The sequence below is a fragment of the Hemitrygon akajei genome, chromosome 10 (assembly GCF_048418815.1).
Source record: "Hemitrygon akajei chromosome 10, sHemAka1.3, whole genome shotgun sequence".
Classification (NCBI taxonomy): domain Eukaryota; kingdom Metazoa; phylum Chordata; class Chondrichthyes; order Myliobatiformes; family Dasyatidae; genus Hemitrygon; species Hemitrygon akajei.
The window spans coordinates 152326565-152342809 of NC_133133.1; the positions used below are offsets into that span (position 1 = coordinate 152326565).

The 16245-nt window shown below is 40.0% G+C and overlaps 1 protein-coding gene across 2 annotated transcripts in view; it reads left to right on the forward strand.

Annotated features, from left to right (window-relative positions):
• The first annotated feature begins 241 nt into the window (after nt 1–241).
• The window catches only part of lrp6 (low density lipoprotein receptor-related protein 6), a 149808-nt gene continuing 133804 nt past the window's right edge, over nt 242–16245 (forward strand). The window contains exons 1-3 of one of the 2 annotated variants that reach the window (XM_073059413.1): nt 242–339; nt 529–632; nt 3497–3890. In XM_073059413.1, coding sequence (XP_072915514.1) covers nt 578–632; nt 3497–3890 — 449 coding nt within the window. In that variant the 5' untranslated portion in view covers nt 242–339; nt 529–577. Of the gene's footprint in view, nt 340–417; nt 633–3496; nt 3891–16245 lie in introns of those variants that run through there. The other variant, XM_073059412.1, reaches the window with a different exon arrangement.

Here is a 16245-nt window from a genome sequence, read left to right on the forward strand (position 1 = left end):
GGTGCTTCTTCCACGTCGGCTGCTGGTTCCCACATGCTTCGCGCACACAGTACCTGAAGGCAGAGCCACGCACAAAGGATACTTGATGCTCCAGTGTTAAAAAAAAAGTAGCGCCGCAGCCCGGGTCAAAGGGTTATGTTGTTCCAAGGCAGAACACCGCTCCTTGCCGCAAAAGAAATCCCCCGAAAAGGCGAGCCGCGACTCCCATAAAGGAGGCGGGCGAGGGGCGAGGGGGGGATAATGTTACATGCCCAGGAGAAAAGAAATGCATGAAGCGCTTTCTGTGGTTCGCCAGCTCGCCGGGAAGAAAGTAGTACGCACAGAGGGAGAACCGGGAAGGTAGGAGGAGGAGGAGGAGGAGGAGGAGGAGGGTGCTGGCGGCGGAGGGAGAGGGGTGTGCTTGCGCCGAGACTGAGGGATGTGTGCACGCGAGTGAGTGGAGGCTGCGGAGCCATGGCCGGCGAGACGGGAGACTGAGCGGCCGTCCCGTCCTCCCCCCCCAAGTAACATTGTAACTATGCGTTCCAGTGTGTCGCCTCGCTGACCGGCCGGAGGGAAGAGACGGCAGAGGGGGGAAATGGGCTCCGCGTTGAGGAATTTGCTGCTGTGCAGTGTCTGCTCTTTGATAAGGGGTGAGTAAAAGTTAAAAGATTTTTTTCTCTCTCTCTCTCTCTCGCAAGGCGAAAAGGGAGCGCGAGTGAGTGGCCTTGTGTGTTGCTGTGAGGGGCCCACGAGGGGAGGAGGGTGGGGTGGGGGGGTTAATAATGTCGTCCCTCGCCCCGGGATTGCACGCGTTATCATTTACGTTGGAAGTCGAAAGGTTCAGTTAGGAGCCCGAAATAAAATGTCGTGCAGCGTTTTCTGCCGTTTGTCTCTCCCGTGTGTGTGAGAGTGTGGTGCGGTGGAATAAAGGCATATATTTTTCTGACGAGAGAACTGCAGATTGTGTGTGTGTGTGTGTATGGGAGGGGGGATGCTTGGCAAGCAACGCGGGGTGCTCACTGGGAGGAATGGATCTGCTGGAACTTTTTTTTTGTTGAGAAAGAAATGCTTTAAGCATCTGCTTGCCATATTGTAGTTATGTACGAAGCATTAAGCAAACACGACCGACCGAAATGTTGCGACAGGGTATCTGATCCTTTCACTTGAAGAAAGCAATTGAGTTGTTCATTTTAACCATTTTGTAATGGGTTTCTTTATTTTTTTTTAATTTTACAAAATATTACCCCCAGGGCATGAAATTCGCTCGAAATTTCCCCAGATAGTTTTAGAACTTTTATACTACCTTTAAATTTGAAGAAAACCTAATACTTAAGTGTTTGTCTCAGGCACAAGTAAGTAAATTGTAATTTTCAAGCTAAACTCCCACCCCCTCTACCAGAGCTGTACAATTTAATTTTAAGACTTTGTCATAGTAAAATAAAGTGTTTACTTTCGTGTTCGATACGCTAACGGATATATATTGATTAGCGAAATGCAACAGGTAGTTATGTGAACTGTACAGGAAATTTAAGTCACTAAGACCAAAAGTAAGAAACGGGTTATTTTAGAAGACGACAAGCAGTTCTGTGGATCACTTGACCCGAAGTTCGATCTGGTTACGTTATGTCGCATACAAATTGCTTTTGCTATTAGTGCATCGCTGGTATTTCATACTGGATTCCTCATTGCTGTCATAAAGATTCCTGACAGATGAGTTGGGTAGATTGATAGGTTTAGAATTTAGGGAAAATACCGAAGGAAGTTTATATTTGGCAGTTAATTAAGAATATGTATTTTAAGTAACATATTCCAAGTTTCTAATAGTATAGAAATATGGTTTGAAGACAAAAAACAGAACTGAGAGGCAATACATGGTAGAACTGGGGAAAGCACAAGTTTTGAATTTCAAATACACTGCAAGTCGTGTCTGGTTTTAATTGTAGGTAAATGAACAACAGATTGGATCAATTTCTCCCCACCCACCTTATCCAAATATACTGCCTGTGCTTAATTTACGTCAACTTCAACTAATATTTATTATTGCGCAGAGTTGCTGGATCTCAAAACTAGCCCATTGTGTAAGCAAGTGCTGAGATGGCCACGTTTGTGCAAAAGTTGAGTTATTTATTAGCTGCTTGGCTCCAAAAGGAATGGTGGAGAGGCGTCTGCTAGAAGCAAGGACGTAGTTTCTCAGCTTTTAATTTTGCAGTCCAAATATTTTATGAATATTACATTTGTATAATATTTTTGACTTTCAGTGACAGCTTTATTGCTTTAATGATGTCTTATTTTGATAGATGTACTGATGTTTACAAACAAACTGAGGAATGCCTAAAAATGTTTAGTGATTTCCAGCTGACTGCTTATTGGACAGTTTGTGATGATGGTACAAATGCAATGGGCTATTGTATCTGGTGGAATTTACTGTGGCTCAAATGTTAGTGAAATTATGCTGGTTGTTTAGTGTATCGAATGCCCATCATGTCTTCCAAGTCTGATTTATTCTGTATTGTTTTAGAGGTGTAGTGTTCTGAAGCCGCAAAAGTAAGGGTTAAAGCCTGTGCAACCTCAGACTAGGCATTTTTTTAAAGTTGTTTTGACAGAGTGGAAGTTTTCAATTGGGTTAGTTAGAAAATATGTATGCAAATTTTAAAAGTACACAAGTACATAAATTTGTAGAATGTTGGAATTTTTTTGAAGATTGTCACTCGCCAAATAAACACAAAGGTCAACATAAATTTAAAATGGTCAGAAGTTGTTCATCAATGTATACAAATAAAAGAAAGATGACTGAACTTGAATCTAATATTCATTGCTTAGATTAATAATATAACTGGATTTCTGATTCAGTGCATATTTTATTAATCAAATCTGGCAGCGATGAAAAGAAGCTATGTTAAGTTTACATTTTGATTTTGTTTTTGAAACAATTTTATCTAAAACCACAAGGTTTTAAATTTCAAAAATTCTAGTTTACCTTGTTCACTGCAAAATTAACAATATGCAAATAGCAAAGTGCATATCCAGTTGTTCTAAGTAACATCATTGATAGTATAATTTTCTAGCTGACCAAAAGCTTTGTGATGTTTTGGATTTTAAAGTTCGGACTCAAGAGCTAAATGCCTCTCTGAAATGTTAGATGTTTGAGAATCTCTAGTTTGTTTCTGGGCAAAAGTTTCAGTTTGCACTTTTTGTAAACTGTGAATTGTGCAGACACAGATAAGATCCAGGTTACTTGGCTCCATTTTGAAAATTGTGTGCATTATATACACTATGTTGCAAGGCCTGAAGGCCTGATTTACAGTGTAATTGCATGGGATTGTCCTTCTTTCTCAGGTAACCCAGGTTTTTAAGGGATTTTTAAAACTCATTTTTATTCCTGGATAAAGATCTGTTAATTGTAAACTAAAATGGTATTTTGCTTTATTGTTATGGCAAGGAGTGATCTTCTCTGTATATGTACGATGCTTTGCTAAGAGTTTACGATAACTTTATTCTTTGTAAATGTGCATAGGGGCACCACTGTTACTGTTTGCAAATCGGCGAGACTTGAGGCTAGTGGATGCTGCCGGAGGGAAGACGAACGCCACGGTTCTTGTTGCCGGTCTGGAAGATGCAGCTGCCGTGGATTTTGTATTTTCCGAGGATCTTGTATACTGGACAGATGTGAGTGAAGAAGCAATCAAACTCATTTTTCTAAACCAGACAGCAAATACTCAGAATGTGGTGATATGGGGACTTGTATCACCGGATGGACTGGCTTGTGATTGGCTGGGGAAAAAGTTGTATTGGACAGACTCCGAAACAAATCGGATTGAAGTTGCAAATTTGGATGGATCGTTACGGAAAGTATTATTTTGGCAAGATTTGGACCAGCCGAGGGCAATCACATTGGATCCGGCAAGGGGGTAAGTGTAAAATATTTGAACAATATTCAGAAGTGGCTGGAATTCTGACTTTTGGATTTAAAATGCATTTTGGAAAGAGGTTTGACCTTTGTTTCTGAGTTTGTATGTTTACTGTTGATTTGCTTAGTTTCCAAAAATAGGTTTGGTTGTATTCTGAACTTCAATAATTAGATTGTGGTGGGGGAAAAAAAATCTTCTTTCTTCTTGTTTGGAAAAGATTAAGAGTTGAGATTGCATCTTTGAAAGGGTAAAATTATTGTACTTTGTAAAATATAATTGGTTTTGAGGACTAAATCTGAAGTCGATTAGTGTATTGAATTATCTTACTGGATTCCAACCGGTATTAACATTTCTACGTAATTTCTGCAAGTTTCTATGATTATTACAGTTAGTGTTGCACAATTAGGTTTATGTAACTTTTTGGGTTGTTTTGACTATTTAGAACATTCAGTAATACACAGCTTTGTCCTTGGGTTAGTGTCTTGTTCTACTGTATTCAACAATCTAACTTGTTTGGAGAAATGAGTGTTTCTCCTCCCAAGTATTTTTCCTTCTCTACCTGCTTTGGAATTGGAGGTTCAGTTTTTAAAAGAAACTGCATCACTTTCTGTAGAATAGATGTTGCGGCGATGCCATGTGAAATGTGTTTAAACGGTTGAGACATCTTGTATCCAGATAGTATGACATTGTGAGGAAGATGTTTAATAACATCAAATAAATGGAAAGAACAGTGCAATATCATTGAATTCCTTTCTGATTGCATTATACCTTGTCACTCTATTGAAAACATTTCTGGACGTGGCAGTGTACATATTGTTTTAAATTCCTGACTATTCAGATTGAATTTGTAGTGCTGGCTTTGAATGACCTTGGCAGAACTGATTTCAAGCTGTGTAAAAAGACAGTTGATGTAAAAGAAAGAACTTAATTATTTTTTGCATATGATATTTCTCTAATTTTAGCCAAAAATTGGATAAACTGTTGTGCTGCAAATATCGCTGTCCCTTAAAATGATTTGCTCCTCCTGTTTAATCATTTTTGTTACACTCAGTTACATCAATTTGGGGAAATATAGTGGTAAGCTGTATTTAGTATTTTAATTTTGGGTATGTCAGAAGCATTGGCCCATTTTATCATTCGGTTTGTTCCCACTTTTTAAAATTTAGCTGATGGATAGGTATAAAATGTGCAGCTAAATTTATTCTCTGCAAGTCTGATTACATTGCCTTCAGCTGTCCGGTCTGGAAGGTCTGTTATTTTTAAAATGTTTTTCTCTACATTTTTTTTCTTGCAAGTCTAATGATCCAAAATATTCCCTGAATTTTTATGTACAGAAATGCATTAAAACTATTTTGTGCTTTATGCTCATGCATTACAATTCTTTGTAGCTTTCTCTATATCAAAGTAAGTTTTATTATCAAAATACATACATTTTAATATATGCTATTAGAGTTTAATTTTCTTGCAGGCATTTACTGAAAAGTTAAGAAATACAATGGAGTTAATGAAATACTATGCATAAACAAAGACTGACAAATTGTGCAAACAAAATAATTCATACTGATGACGTGATTTGAAAGTGAGTCTGTACGATGTAGTTCACTGTTGTTCACACTGGTTCAGGAGCCTGATGGTTGTTGGGTGGTGTGGGACCTATGGCTTCTGTACTTCCCTCCTGATGGTAGAACGGAGAAAAGAGCATGGCCGTGGATGGTGGGGGTCCTTGATGGATGCAGACTTCTTGTGACCGCGCTCCATGTGTATGTGCTCAGTGGCGGGGTGGGCTTTGCTGTGATGGACTGGGCTGCGTCCACCACTTTCTGGAGATTTAGGCATTGGTGCTTCCATATCAGGCTTTGATGCAACCAAATAGGGTACTCTACACTGCAAACCTAGCTTCTATAAAAGTGTTGAAGTTTTTGGTGACGTGGCAAATCTATGCTAACTTGTAAGTATACAGAGGTGCTATTGTACTTTTGGAATGGCGTTTGTGTGCTGATCCTCTGGTATGATAATGCCAATGAATTTAATGCTAATCCTCTCTACCTCAAATTCCTTCACGAGGACTGGTTAGTGGACCTCTGGCGTTTCTGTAATCAGTAATCAGATTGTTGGTTTTGCTGAAATTAAGTCGACAGGTTGTTGTGGCACCATTCAATTTTCATCCTCCCTCCTGTATGCCAATTTGTCATCCCCTTCGAATTTGCCAACAGCAATGGTGTTGTTAGTAAACGTTAATACAACTTGGAGTTCTACTTAGCCAAAAATGTTCTCTATGCACATATTGAGCAGATAATTGTCTTTTTTTGTTTTTGCAGTTGAATTTAAGCTGGATATGATATTTTCATTTGCCATCTTGTTGACTGAAATCCGACTGTCTGTGACAGTTACTGGGTTAAAATTTTGTTTTGCCATTGTTAGGCATTTATTTTTACTGAATTCTTTTATAATAGCATCTTATTTGGGTGGTAAAACTTGTTTGCTTAACCTACACATAATGACAAAAGTGGGACCATTCCTTTAGAGTAGGGATTCCCAACCTGGTGTCCACAGACCCCTCGGTTAATGGTAGGGATCCATGGCATGAAAAATGTTTGGAGCCCCTGCTTTAGAGGAAGTGACATATTTTAACTGTGGTGACGTATCCTGTCAATGAACTGATTAACTACAAGCTTTATTAATATTTCAAATTTAAAATTCTTCAGTGCTTGAAATCAAAGGATACTGATGTCAGATGTAAAGTCCTTATTATCTGCTTGAGATCAACTAACATATCTGTTAACAATAGTTCATTCCCAGAGGACAAACTCTTAAATTTTTTACTGCACAAAAACACTCGCCACTTTTCTGCTCGGTTATTTACGATGGTTTTTAGTCCTCCAAGATAATTATTGTTTTTGTCTTCAAGTCCAATAATAGACTTGTCTAAACTTCTGAGCCTGTCTACAGTCCTTGGTCACTTGGCGTGTAGCCTACTCGCTCCACCATCAGCCAGACATCCCAGAGGAGGTCCATGATCCCTTTCTCATGGATTCTCAAACTTTTCATTCTGCTTCTGCTTGAAAAATATCCACGTCTATCGAGCCAGACTATTAAGTTCCTTTAACTCACTGACCTTGCCTTGATTTCCTTTTACCGTGACCTCATCTTAACAGAGCAAATGGCTGTTCCATTCATTCTGTTTGAAATCTTAGAACAGCTAAGACCATTGTTTACAGGATAGGTAGTGAGACCAGACAACATCTTGCCTGTAATGGTCCAGAACTAGGGAAGCTGTGGCACTTGCATTCTCCTGACTTGAAACCAGTTGTTCAGATGTGTCTCATTCACAAAGTAAGCCTCCGAATTTCTGACCCATAGTAGGAACAAGGTGCATTGCAGCTTCTTGTCAAGACATTGACTGCATAACGCAATCTCACAACTTCAGCTAAATGTAGCACCACCACCTGAAAGTCCAGTTTTTACCCTCTGCCCACCCACATTTGCACACTGTTAAATGACAATGTATTGACATCATTGAATGACACAGAAGATGGACTGCCGCAGTACAAGAACGCAACTCACCACTATCTTCTCGAGAGGTAGAGAAATGAACTTGGGTTCTGACCAGTGATTCCACATTCTGTGCATGTGTAATTAAAAATTCCTTTTCAGGGCACTATATAAATCTGTTCCTAATCAGAATCTGATTTTTGTGCAACAGTGGTACATGAACTTCTTGGGATATTTCGAATGTGGCCATGTACATTCCCTTGTAATTGATGAAAAAGGTAGTGAAGTTTTAATTTAATCAGATATGGCACATGGATCCATTGTGTTTGGTCATACTGCACTTCCCAAATAGTTGCCCAATGTAAGTCCATCTGGTGGCTTGATCAGTGTTTGTGAATATTGCCGTTCTGAGTTAATCTTTGAAAGGAAATGTTCCTTCATATGGGAGGTGTACTTTCGGACTTTGTCCTTTTCCACCTCTTCATTCATCTTCTCCCAAAATTACTGGTAGAAGTATTTGACAAGTGAATCATAATCTTTGGAATGTAGTGCCCAGTCAGACTGCATTGAATTCTGTGTGGAGCATGTAGCTGTTTATTTGGCATGTTTGTCTGGTTGCTAAATGAGTTTGAGATTATAACCTGAAAACTAGGAGTGTGACCTGCTGGGAGTGTCTTGTGGCAGGTTACTTTAGACAGACAGACAGACAGACATACTTTATTGATCCCGAGGGAAATTGGGTTTTGTTAGAGCCACGCCAACCAAGAGTAGTGTAGAAATATAGCAATATAAAATCATAAATAATTAAATGATAATAAGTAAATGTGCCAAGTGGAATGAAGTCCAGGACCAGCCTATTGGCTCAGGGTGTCTGACACTCCGAGGGAGGAGTTGTAAAGTTTGATGGCCGCAGGCAGGAATGATTTCCTATGATGCTCAGTGTTACATCTCGGTGGAATGAGTCTCTGGCTGAATGTACTCCTGTGCCTAACCAGTACATTATGGAGTAGATGGGAGACATTGTCCAAGATGGCATGCAACTTGGACAGCATCCTCTTTTCAGACACCACTGTCAGAGTGTGCAGTGTACTTCATTAATTTCCTGTAGATTGACCCAATATAATAAGAATCTACATTTGCATTCATGTTATTGGGCTCTAAAATACTTTTCACCCTTTCTACTTCCAGTTGTTCATACTTCGAGAGGAATTGGAGCTATGTATTTGAACAGCTTCATTTTTAACTTATGGGATAAGTTGCTTCTCAAAAGTTCAGTCAAATGGGTAGTGAAGACCTTGAGTCCCATGTAGGCCAAATTGTTCATTTGTAACAGATTCAGTTGTTTGAGCACTTGTGAACCTGTTGAGTTTATTGTAATTTTACACTCTCTACGGATAAACTTGAAGCTTTACATGCTTTTTATAAATACTCAATTTGTTGTAGAATAGTCTAGTAACACAGCCATCAAGCAATTTACTTGGGGGTGGGGGGAATACCCGGAACTTCTGATCAGTTTGGTATTGAAATGTGATAGAATAAAAATAATTTAAGAAGCAAAATTCATTTTCATGTTTAAATCTTTGTGTATACCATATCTTGGTAATTTGATGGTTCATTTTATACTGGAGTCAGGATTTGTCTGTAAGCTTTATTGCTTTAACAGAGAATTATGTGATTTTAAAATATGCTTTTGTCTTTGAACAAAAAATATGCAGCCATATTGTAAAACAAACGCGAGGAAATCTGCAGATGCTGGAAATTCAAGCAACACACACAAAATGCTGGTGGAACGCAGCAGGCCAGACAGCATCTATAGGGAGGAGCACTGTCGACGTTTCAGGCTGAGACCCTTTGTCAGGACTAACTGTTAGTCCTGATGAAAGGTCTCGGCCCGAAGCGTCGACAGTGCTTCTCCCTACAGATGCTGCCTGGCCTGCTGCATTCCACCAGTATTTTGTGTGGCAGCCATATTGTGTTTGTTAACCTAAATCGGTTCTTTCTTCCAGCCTACTTGTCTTCTGTAGTTGTTCCTCAATACTTGGCATCTCTTTTTTTTAATAGACCTTGATAATATTCCATCCATGTAATTTTTTTTGTAACAAATCTAGTGACATTCACACACCCATACTGTTCCTGATTCACGTTAATGTCAAAAACTGAATTGGCTGCTAGTGGTATGAGCTGGTATGTTCAATCATCACATCTTGTAATTTTTTTCCCCTTTCCCCTCCTTGTCACATTATTTGTATCTGAAGAACTGTAAAGATGAGTTTTATATTTGTTTCTTTCATGGCTGCAGAATGCAGAAGAGGACTTCGCATAAAGTTAGATACTTTTAAAGTGGCATCACTTGTAATTGAAGAATTGGAGCAGAAGACGCCTTTTGCAGCAAGGTCCATAAACAGGAATGCAAAAAGGAGCGATTTTGCTGTTGGTTGTGAGACAAATTTTGGTCATGTGTGCGAATTCTCCAGCCTGTCTTGCTGCTGTAAATAAAAATAGAAAATGCTGGAAAGGGCAGGTTAATGTTTTGCTGTGAACACTCTTGTTTCCACACAAGGGCAGGTGCGTCTAGTGCATCTTTTTGTCTGTGTTCCATTGGAATGCCAGTCTGAATGTTGTGCTGTAATCCCTGGAACGGATACATAGATATCAGCCTTGTTTATGGCGCTCCATTATGGTATTGTGATAAAGAGAAACGGGATGGGCTAGTTTGGTGGTGGTGACTCGACTGCAGCTGCCTGTAATTGATCATATTCGTAACCCCATGCTGCTAATGGGGGGTTTTGCCAGCATTTAAGTGTCCAGTGCCTGTTCAGCAGGTATCTGATCTTTCACGTGCTTAACAATGCACACGTATTCCTGTGGCACATTGTCCAAGCAGCTACCTTCCTGTGGAACTCTAAACACTGTGGAAGTTTACTGACACGGGCAGGTACTACATGTTGCTTTATTTTTGGCGGAGCTGGACTGGTTTCAGAATCGACTTCTCTTCCTTTTGTCGTATCCTTTGACAGTTAAGCCGGTGTTGCACCTCACTTGTACGACTGCAGTTAGATAATGGAGCGCAGTCTGAGAGTTTAGACCATTTGGCTTTCTGAGCAGAAGAAGCATCAAGTCCATGATTCCAAACATGGAATACATTGGCTGGATTCCAGCTGTACTATGGTTCATTCTAGCATTAAACTTCTGCCGCAGTAACTTGGAGGTTGTGAGGTCCGTGGTAGGTGCAGCTGACCTGAATGGAGCACAGAGGATTTTTCCTTTGCCGGTGCGTTTAGGGGAAGAAGTGAAGTTGAGAATTCCGTTAGTCTGAATGGCATTCATGGAGATACGGGAGAAAGTTGCTTCCCTGCTCTAGGGTTGTGGTTGAAGCAATATGTCAATCAATGTCCTAAACGAAATAAAACCTTTGTTAGGGTTGTTGTTCCTGATTCCTTCATGCTCAATTTATGTGATGATTTTCCAAGGGCGCTTCATTTCATATTCGCGTGAGAACTTGTTCTTATTGGTTTAAGTAGATTTATAGATTTAATATGGTTTTGTTTTTTTAAAAACTTTTTTTATTGAGTTTTCAAATGATTACGGAAAGAAAAAAATATATACCCTTCCCCCCTCCCCTTAGCCCTTCCCCCCTAACATCCCTATAAAGAAAAAGGAAGAAAGAAAGAGTGCCTGGATATTGGAAGATCCCCACATGCTCCACGGGGTTCGTAATAACTTTCGTATATATATTTATTTCTTTCCCCAAATAACCAATTATTTTATCTTCGGAGCACCTATATATTTAATCCTGTCTTTTGTAAATAAGGGCGCCAAATTTTCAGAAATGTTTCATATTTATCTCTTGAATTACAAGTAATTTTTTCAAGTGGAATACAGCTGGAAATTTCATTCTTCCAACGATCTATACTTAAGTATGAATCCGATTTCCAAGTAACTGCAATAGCCAATATGGTATTGTTATAGTTTTAACATTCAAGTACCTTAAAGAAATTACCAAAAGAATCAGAAGTCTTTGATGTTATGAAAGGATTCAATATTAAATTGGGTCAACTTATGCTAAATGTTTAGAAAGTACCAGGACACACATTACTGCCATCGATTGAAATGCTTCAGAATTTGAGACAGATCAAATTTGAGGAAATGGTGTATATACATGTACACAAAGTTGCTATACAGTAAAACTACAATAGCTTGCGGTTCAATTATTACATTGCATTGGTTTAGCAAAGAGATATTTCATTACTTTGCTGCTTTGACCCTCATTGCGCTCAATATAAAATTTCAACCATTATGTAACATCTCAAAGCCAAATGAATTAATAGTCCATTACTACTAATATCATGGAGGTGGCAGGTTATTGGAGTTCTAATGTAATTTGCTGTGTTGAGCATTGATTTGGTTTCAGAATTACTGAAGCTGCTCAGGCCTTGTGAAGACGCTATAAAATGTAAAGTCTGCTTGGCAACTTTACTACAGCAGGCTTCAGACTGCTCAGGATCTTCAGATCTGCCATTTGTTGTCTGAAGGGAGGGACAATAAATAAGCCATTAAAACACATTAATCCAGTTTGTTTCCACCAGCTGTCAGTCAGAATGGTGACTCAAGTCTTCTGGTTTAATAGTAGTTGTAATTGCATTTTTAAACATGTTTTATGAGCATGTTTGAAGATTTTCGGTGGCTATTTATATAAGAATTTATATTTAGTTTCTTGGAATGTGGAGTTCTATCTAAGTTAAAGTAGATGGACTTGGCCCATCTGTACTCGCGTCATACTACAGATGCACAGTAGAGAGCCCCATCACTGCTTGGTATGGAAACTATACTGTGTCAAACAGGCAGGCCCTACAATAGGTAGTCAAAACTGCGCAATGCATCACTGGCCCCACCTACCTGCCACAAAGGACGTGTATATAGAGAAAGGTGCTGGAAGAGGGCCAGTAACATGAAAGATTCTACTCACTCTGTTCATGGTCTGTTCGTCCCACTCCATTCTATGTAGCATCCACACTAGGACCACCAGACTAAAAAAAAAACACAGCTGCTTTCCCAAGCAGTAAGGCTGATCAACACTCCACCACTGCTGTGTTATTTCCCTTCAGTCACCTCGTGTACAGCCTAGTGTCACTTTATGGTGATAGAATCAATCTTTGTACATAAGCTACCCTGTGTATTTATATTTATTACTATTGTGTGTTGTGCTGTATTGGATTCTTACACTTGTGTACCAGCTTGAATCTTGAAATTCTGAAAATTCAGAACAGAAAGTGAAAAATTATATATATTGAATTTTGTGCCTTAGAATAAACTAATGACATGTTTATTTGGTTCATCCCACAGTATTTGTCCTTTGGCAATGTGAATCTCAATAGTGGTGTGTGTGAATCAGGTTGTCCTAAACCTGAGACAGGATGAGATAGTAAGTTCCGTGTTGTAAAGGTGTATGGGGTGCTCAACACTGAGACTTTATCAGGTGGCACTGCCAGAATTCAAGGTGACTGCTGACTTTTATTTAGAATTTTGTGTGGTGTGATAGCAATAGTAGTTGGGCAATGGTGTTACATTGCCTATATCATTGACGGGGAGCAAAGCCCTACTTTGTACAATTTGTCTTCTCAACTGTATCAAAGATCATCTTTCACCAGTGTGAGTTTATGGCCATTTTTTCATAACATTGTCCATGGCAGTGTTTTGTGCTTCAATCTCCTCTAGTCCTGATTTACTTCATAGAAGATGGGAAGAAGCAGCCATCTTTGTTCTATTCAAAATCCGATGTGCATCCTGGTGTATACCAGAGCCAAATGATAAGTTTGCTTTGTCTTGTCCACATTTTAGAGGACACACAATGATAGCACTGTGGGTCACTTATAGTTATGGATGATATTACGCATTACTTTGAGTATAGTAATTAGATGTTTGAGATCCCAATGTAAATAGATTTTGGTATTATCATATTACATACAAAAGTTGGAGTTTTTGAATTTATCTGACAATATTTCCAGACTATTTTTCCTTGATACAATTGATGCAAGTTTATTCTTCCAAATTTATAAAAGCTTAAATCCAATTAGGTGATCCAGTTTAATTATAAGTAATAAATTCCTTTTCATCATTAATTAAAGACTTGAGCAAGAGAAATTCTGCAGATGCTGGAAATCTGAGCAACACACACAAAACGCTGGAGGAACTCAGCAGGCCAGGCAGCACCTATGGGGGGGGGGGGGGGAACACAGTTGATGTTTCGGGTCAAAACCCTTCACCAGAACTGGAGGAAAGAAAGCTGAGGAGTAGATGTGAAAGTTGGGGGTGGGGGGGTGGGGAGAGAAACACCAGGCGATTGGTGAAACGTGGAGGGGGAGGGATGAAGCAAAGAGCTAGGAAGTTGATTGAAAGAGACAAAGCCATGGACGAAAGAAAAAAAAGTGGGGGGTGGGGAGGAGCACCAGAAGGAGGCGATGGGTGGGCAAGGAGATAACATGAGAGAGGGACAAGGGGATGGGAAATGGTGAATGTGTTTGTGTGTAGGGAGGCATCACTGGAAGTTTGAGAAATCGATTTTCATGCCAGACTACCCAAATGGAATATAAGTTGTTCCTCCGAACTATGCGTGGCCTTATCCCAACAGTGGAGGAGGCCATGGATGGACATATTGGAATGGGAAGTGGAATTAAAATGGGTGGCCACTGGGAGATCCCACTTTTTCTGGTGGATGGAGCGTAGATGCTCGGCGAAGTGGTCTCCCGATCTACATCGGGTCTCACTGGTATACAGGAGGCCACACCGAGAGCAGCAAACGCAGTATATGATCCCAATAGACTTGTAGCTGAAGTGTCCCCTCAACTGGAGGAACTGTTTGGGGCTGTGGATGGTAGTGAGGGAGGAGGTGTAGGGGCAGGTGTAGCACTTGTTCTGCTTGCAAGGGTAAGTGCCAGAAGGGAGATCAGTGGGGAGGGATGAATGGACAAGGGAGTCGCGTTGGGAGCGATCCCTGTGGAAACCAGAAAGTTGGGGGGAGGGAAAGGTGTGTTTGGTGGTGGGATCCAGTTGGAGGTGGCAGAAGTTTTGGAGAATTATGTGCTGGACATAAAAAAAAGACCTGGTTTATTCAGTGTTTATTATTTATTGATTGAGAATCAGTGCAGAAGTGGTTCCCCTGGTCCTTTGAGCCGCGCTGCTAAGCAATCCGCTCATTTTAATCTTGGCCTAATCATGGGGCAATTTGCAATGATCGATTAACCTTCTGTCTGGTACGGGGACGGAGAGGGAACCAGAGCATCCGGAGGAAACCTGGGTGGTCACGGGGAGAACGTACAAACTCCTTATAGGCAGTGGCTGAAATTGAACCCAGATCACCTTTACTGTAAAGTGTTGTACTGCCCCAGAATTAAACTAACCACTTTTAATTCCAATCAACTCCTTATTCTCCCACCTTGTTCCATGCTTGGGGCATTTTAATCTACCAAGATGTGGGTTGTTGGGATGTGCGAGGCAGGCAGCAGCCAGGGACAACCAGCGCAATTTCAGGAAGAATGTGTGATCTCTTATCTAAAACGAAATCATCACCACTATGATTGTAGTTTCCTGCCTTTTATAATGAGGAAGATTTATTTGGCCTGGAATTTGTGTTGTGTAATCAATTTCAGATGAGATGCAAGCTTATCTGTGGTCAATAGAGCTGAACAGATAGTGGATTGTCAGACGTCTGGTATCTGTTTCCATTTGTGTCCCTGACATTGAATATTGAGGGCAATACAATTTACTGCCATTCCCCAAAGATCACTTTTGCCCCTAAATCTGTTAAGATTTAATCCTTCCAGCAGGTCCTTTTTAAAGCGATCAATAATTACATCCTGCAAAGTAAAATTTAGAAACTTGCTATGTTTATGGACAACTTGGTACTGCAATTTAGTTTAATTTATGATCTTATACCTTGAAGTGGTCTGATCAAAGAAACTTTGATTTATTTCCTTTTGGGGGCCCTTTGCTATCTTTTTATAAAAAGGTCGTTCCCAGTTGAAAACAAGTAATTGAATTAAATCTGGTGATGTTTCTTATTGAGCTTTTATGGTTGTGGGTTTCACTGACAAAGCCAGCTACTTTATTGTGAATTCCTGATTGTCCTTGAGAAGGTGGTGCTGACTAGGTCTGGCTCAATGCAGGCATGAAATGATTCTTGCTGAGGAACCATCAGCAGTATTGTACAATCAACAGCATGGACCCCCATTTCTGATCTTATGGATGGTCATTATGAAAGAACTGGAGATGATTGGATCTAGGGTTCTGTCCCATGGAACTTCTGCAGTGATTGCTTCCAACAACCACAATTTTCTTGAGCAAAGCATGGATTCAGTGTTAACTTGGCTTTCGTCAGTCGCATGCAGTGACTCACCTCTCCTCATCTCTGGGCTATCTGGCACATATTGGGCTCATAACTATGATGCTGAGCTGAGTGCTCTCAGCAAAATTCAATCTGACTGTTGTTCGGCAGGCAGTTAACATTCAAGTGCCCTTAAAAACTGTACGGACAAGGCATTCCACGGGTTTGATTTGAAGGCAGACTAATTGCATTTGTTCTGCTTTGTGGACAGGACAGACTTGAACAATTTTTCACATTGTTAGTGGATACCACTGCTCTGGCTCGGCTAATGGTTGGCAATTTTGAAAGAAAAATTCTTTAATACAATATGCTGCTCTGGAAGTTTGTGTATCAGGTGCTGTTGGCTGTTTTTTTAAAAATGATCACGCGGAGTGGGGTTGTCAGGAGAAATGTGATTACAAGTGCTTTAGTCTTTAACACCTGCATGTTGGATTCATGCAAAATTTGAAAATGGGGTTCTTATTGAATCCACTGCCCCTCTGT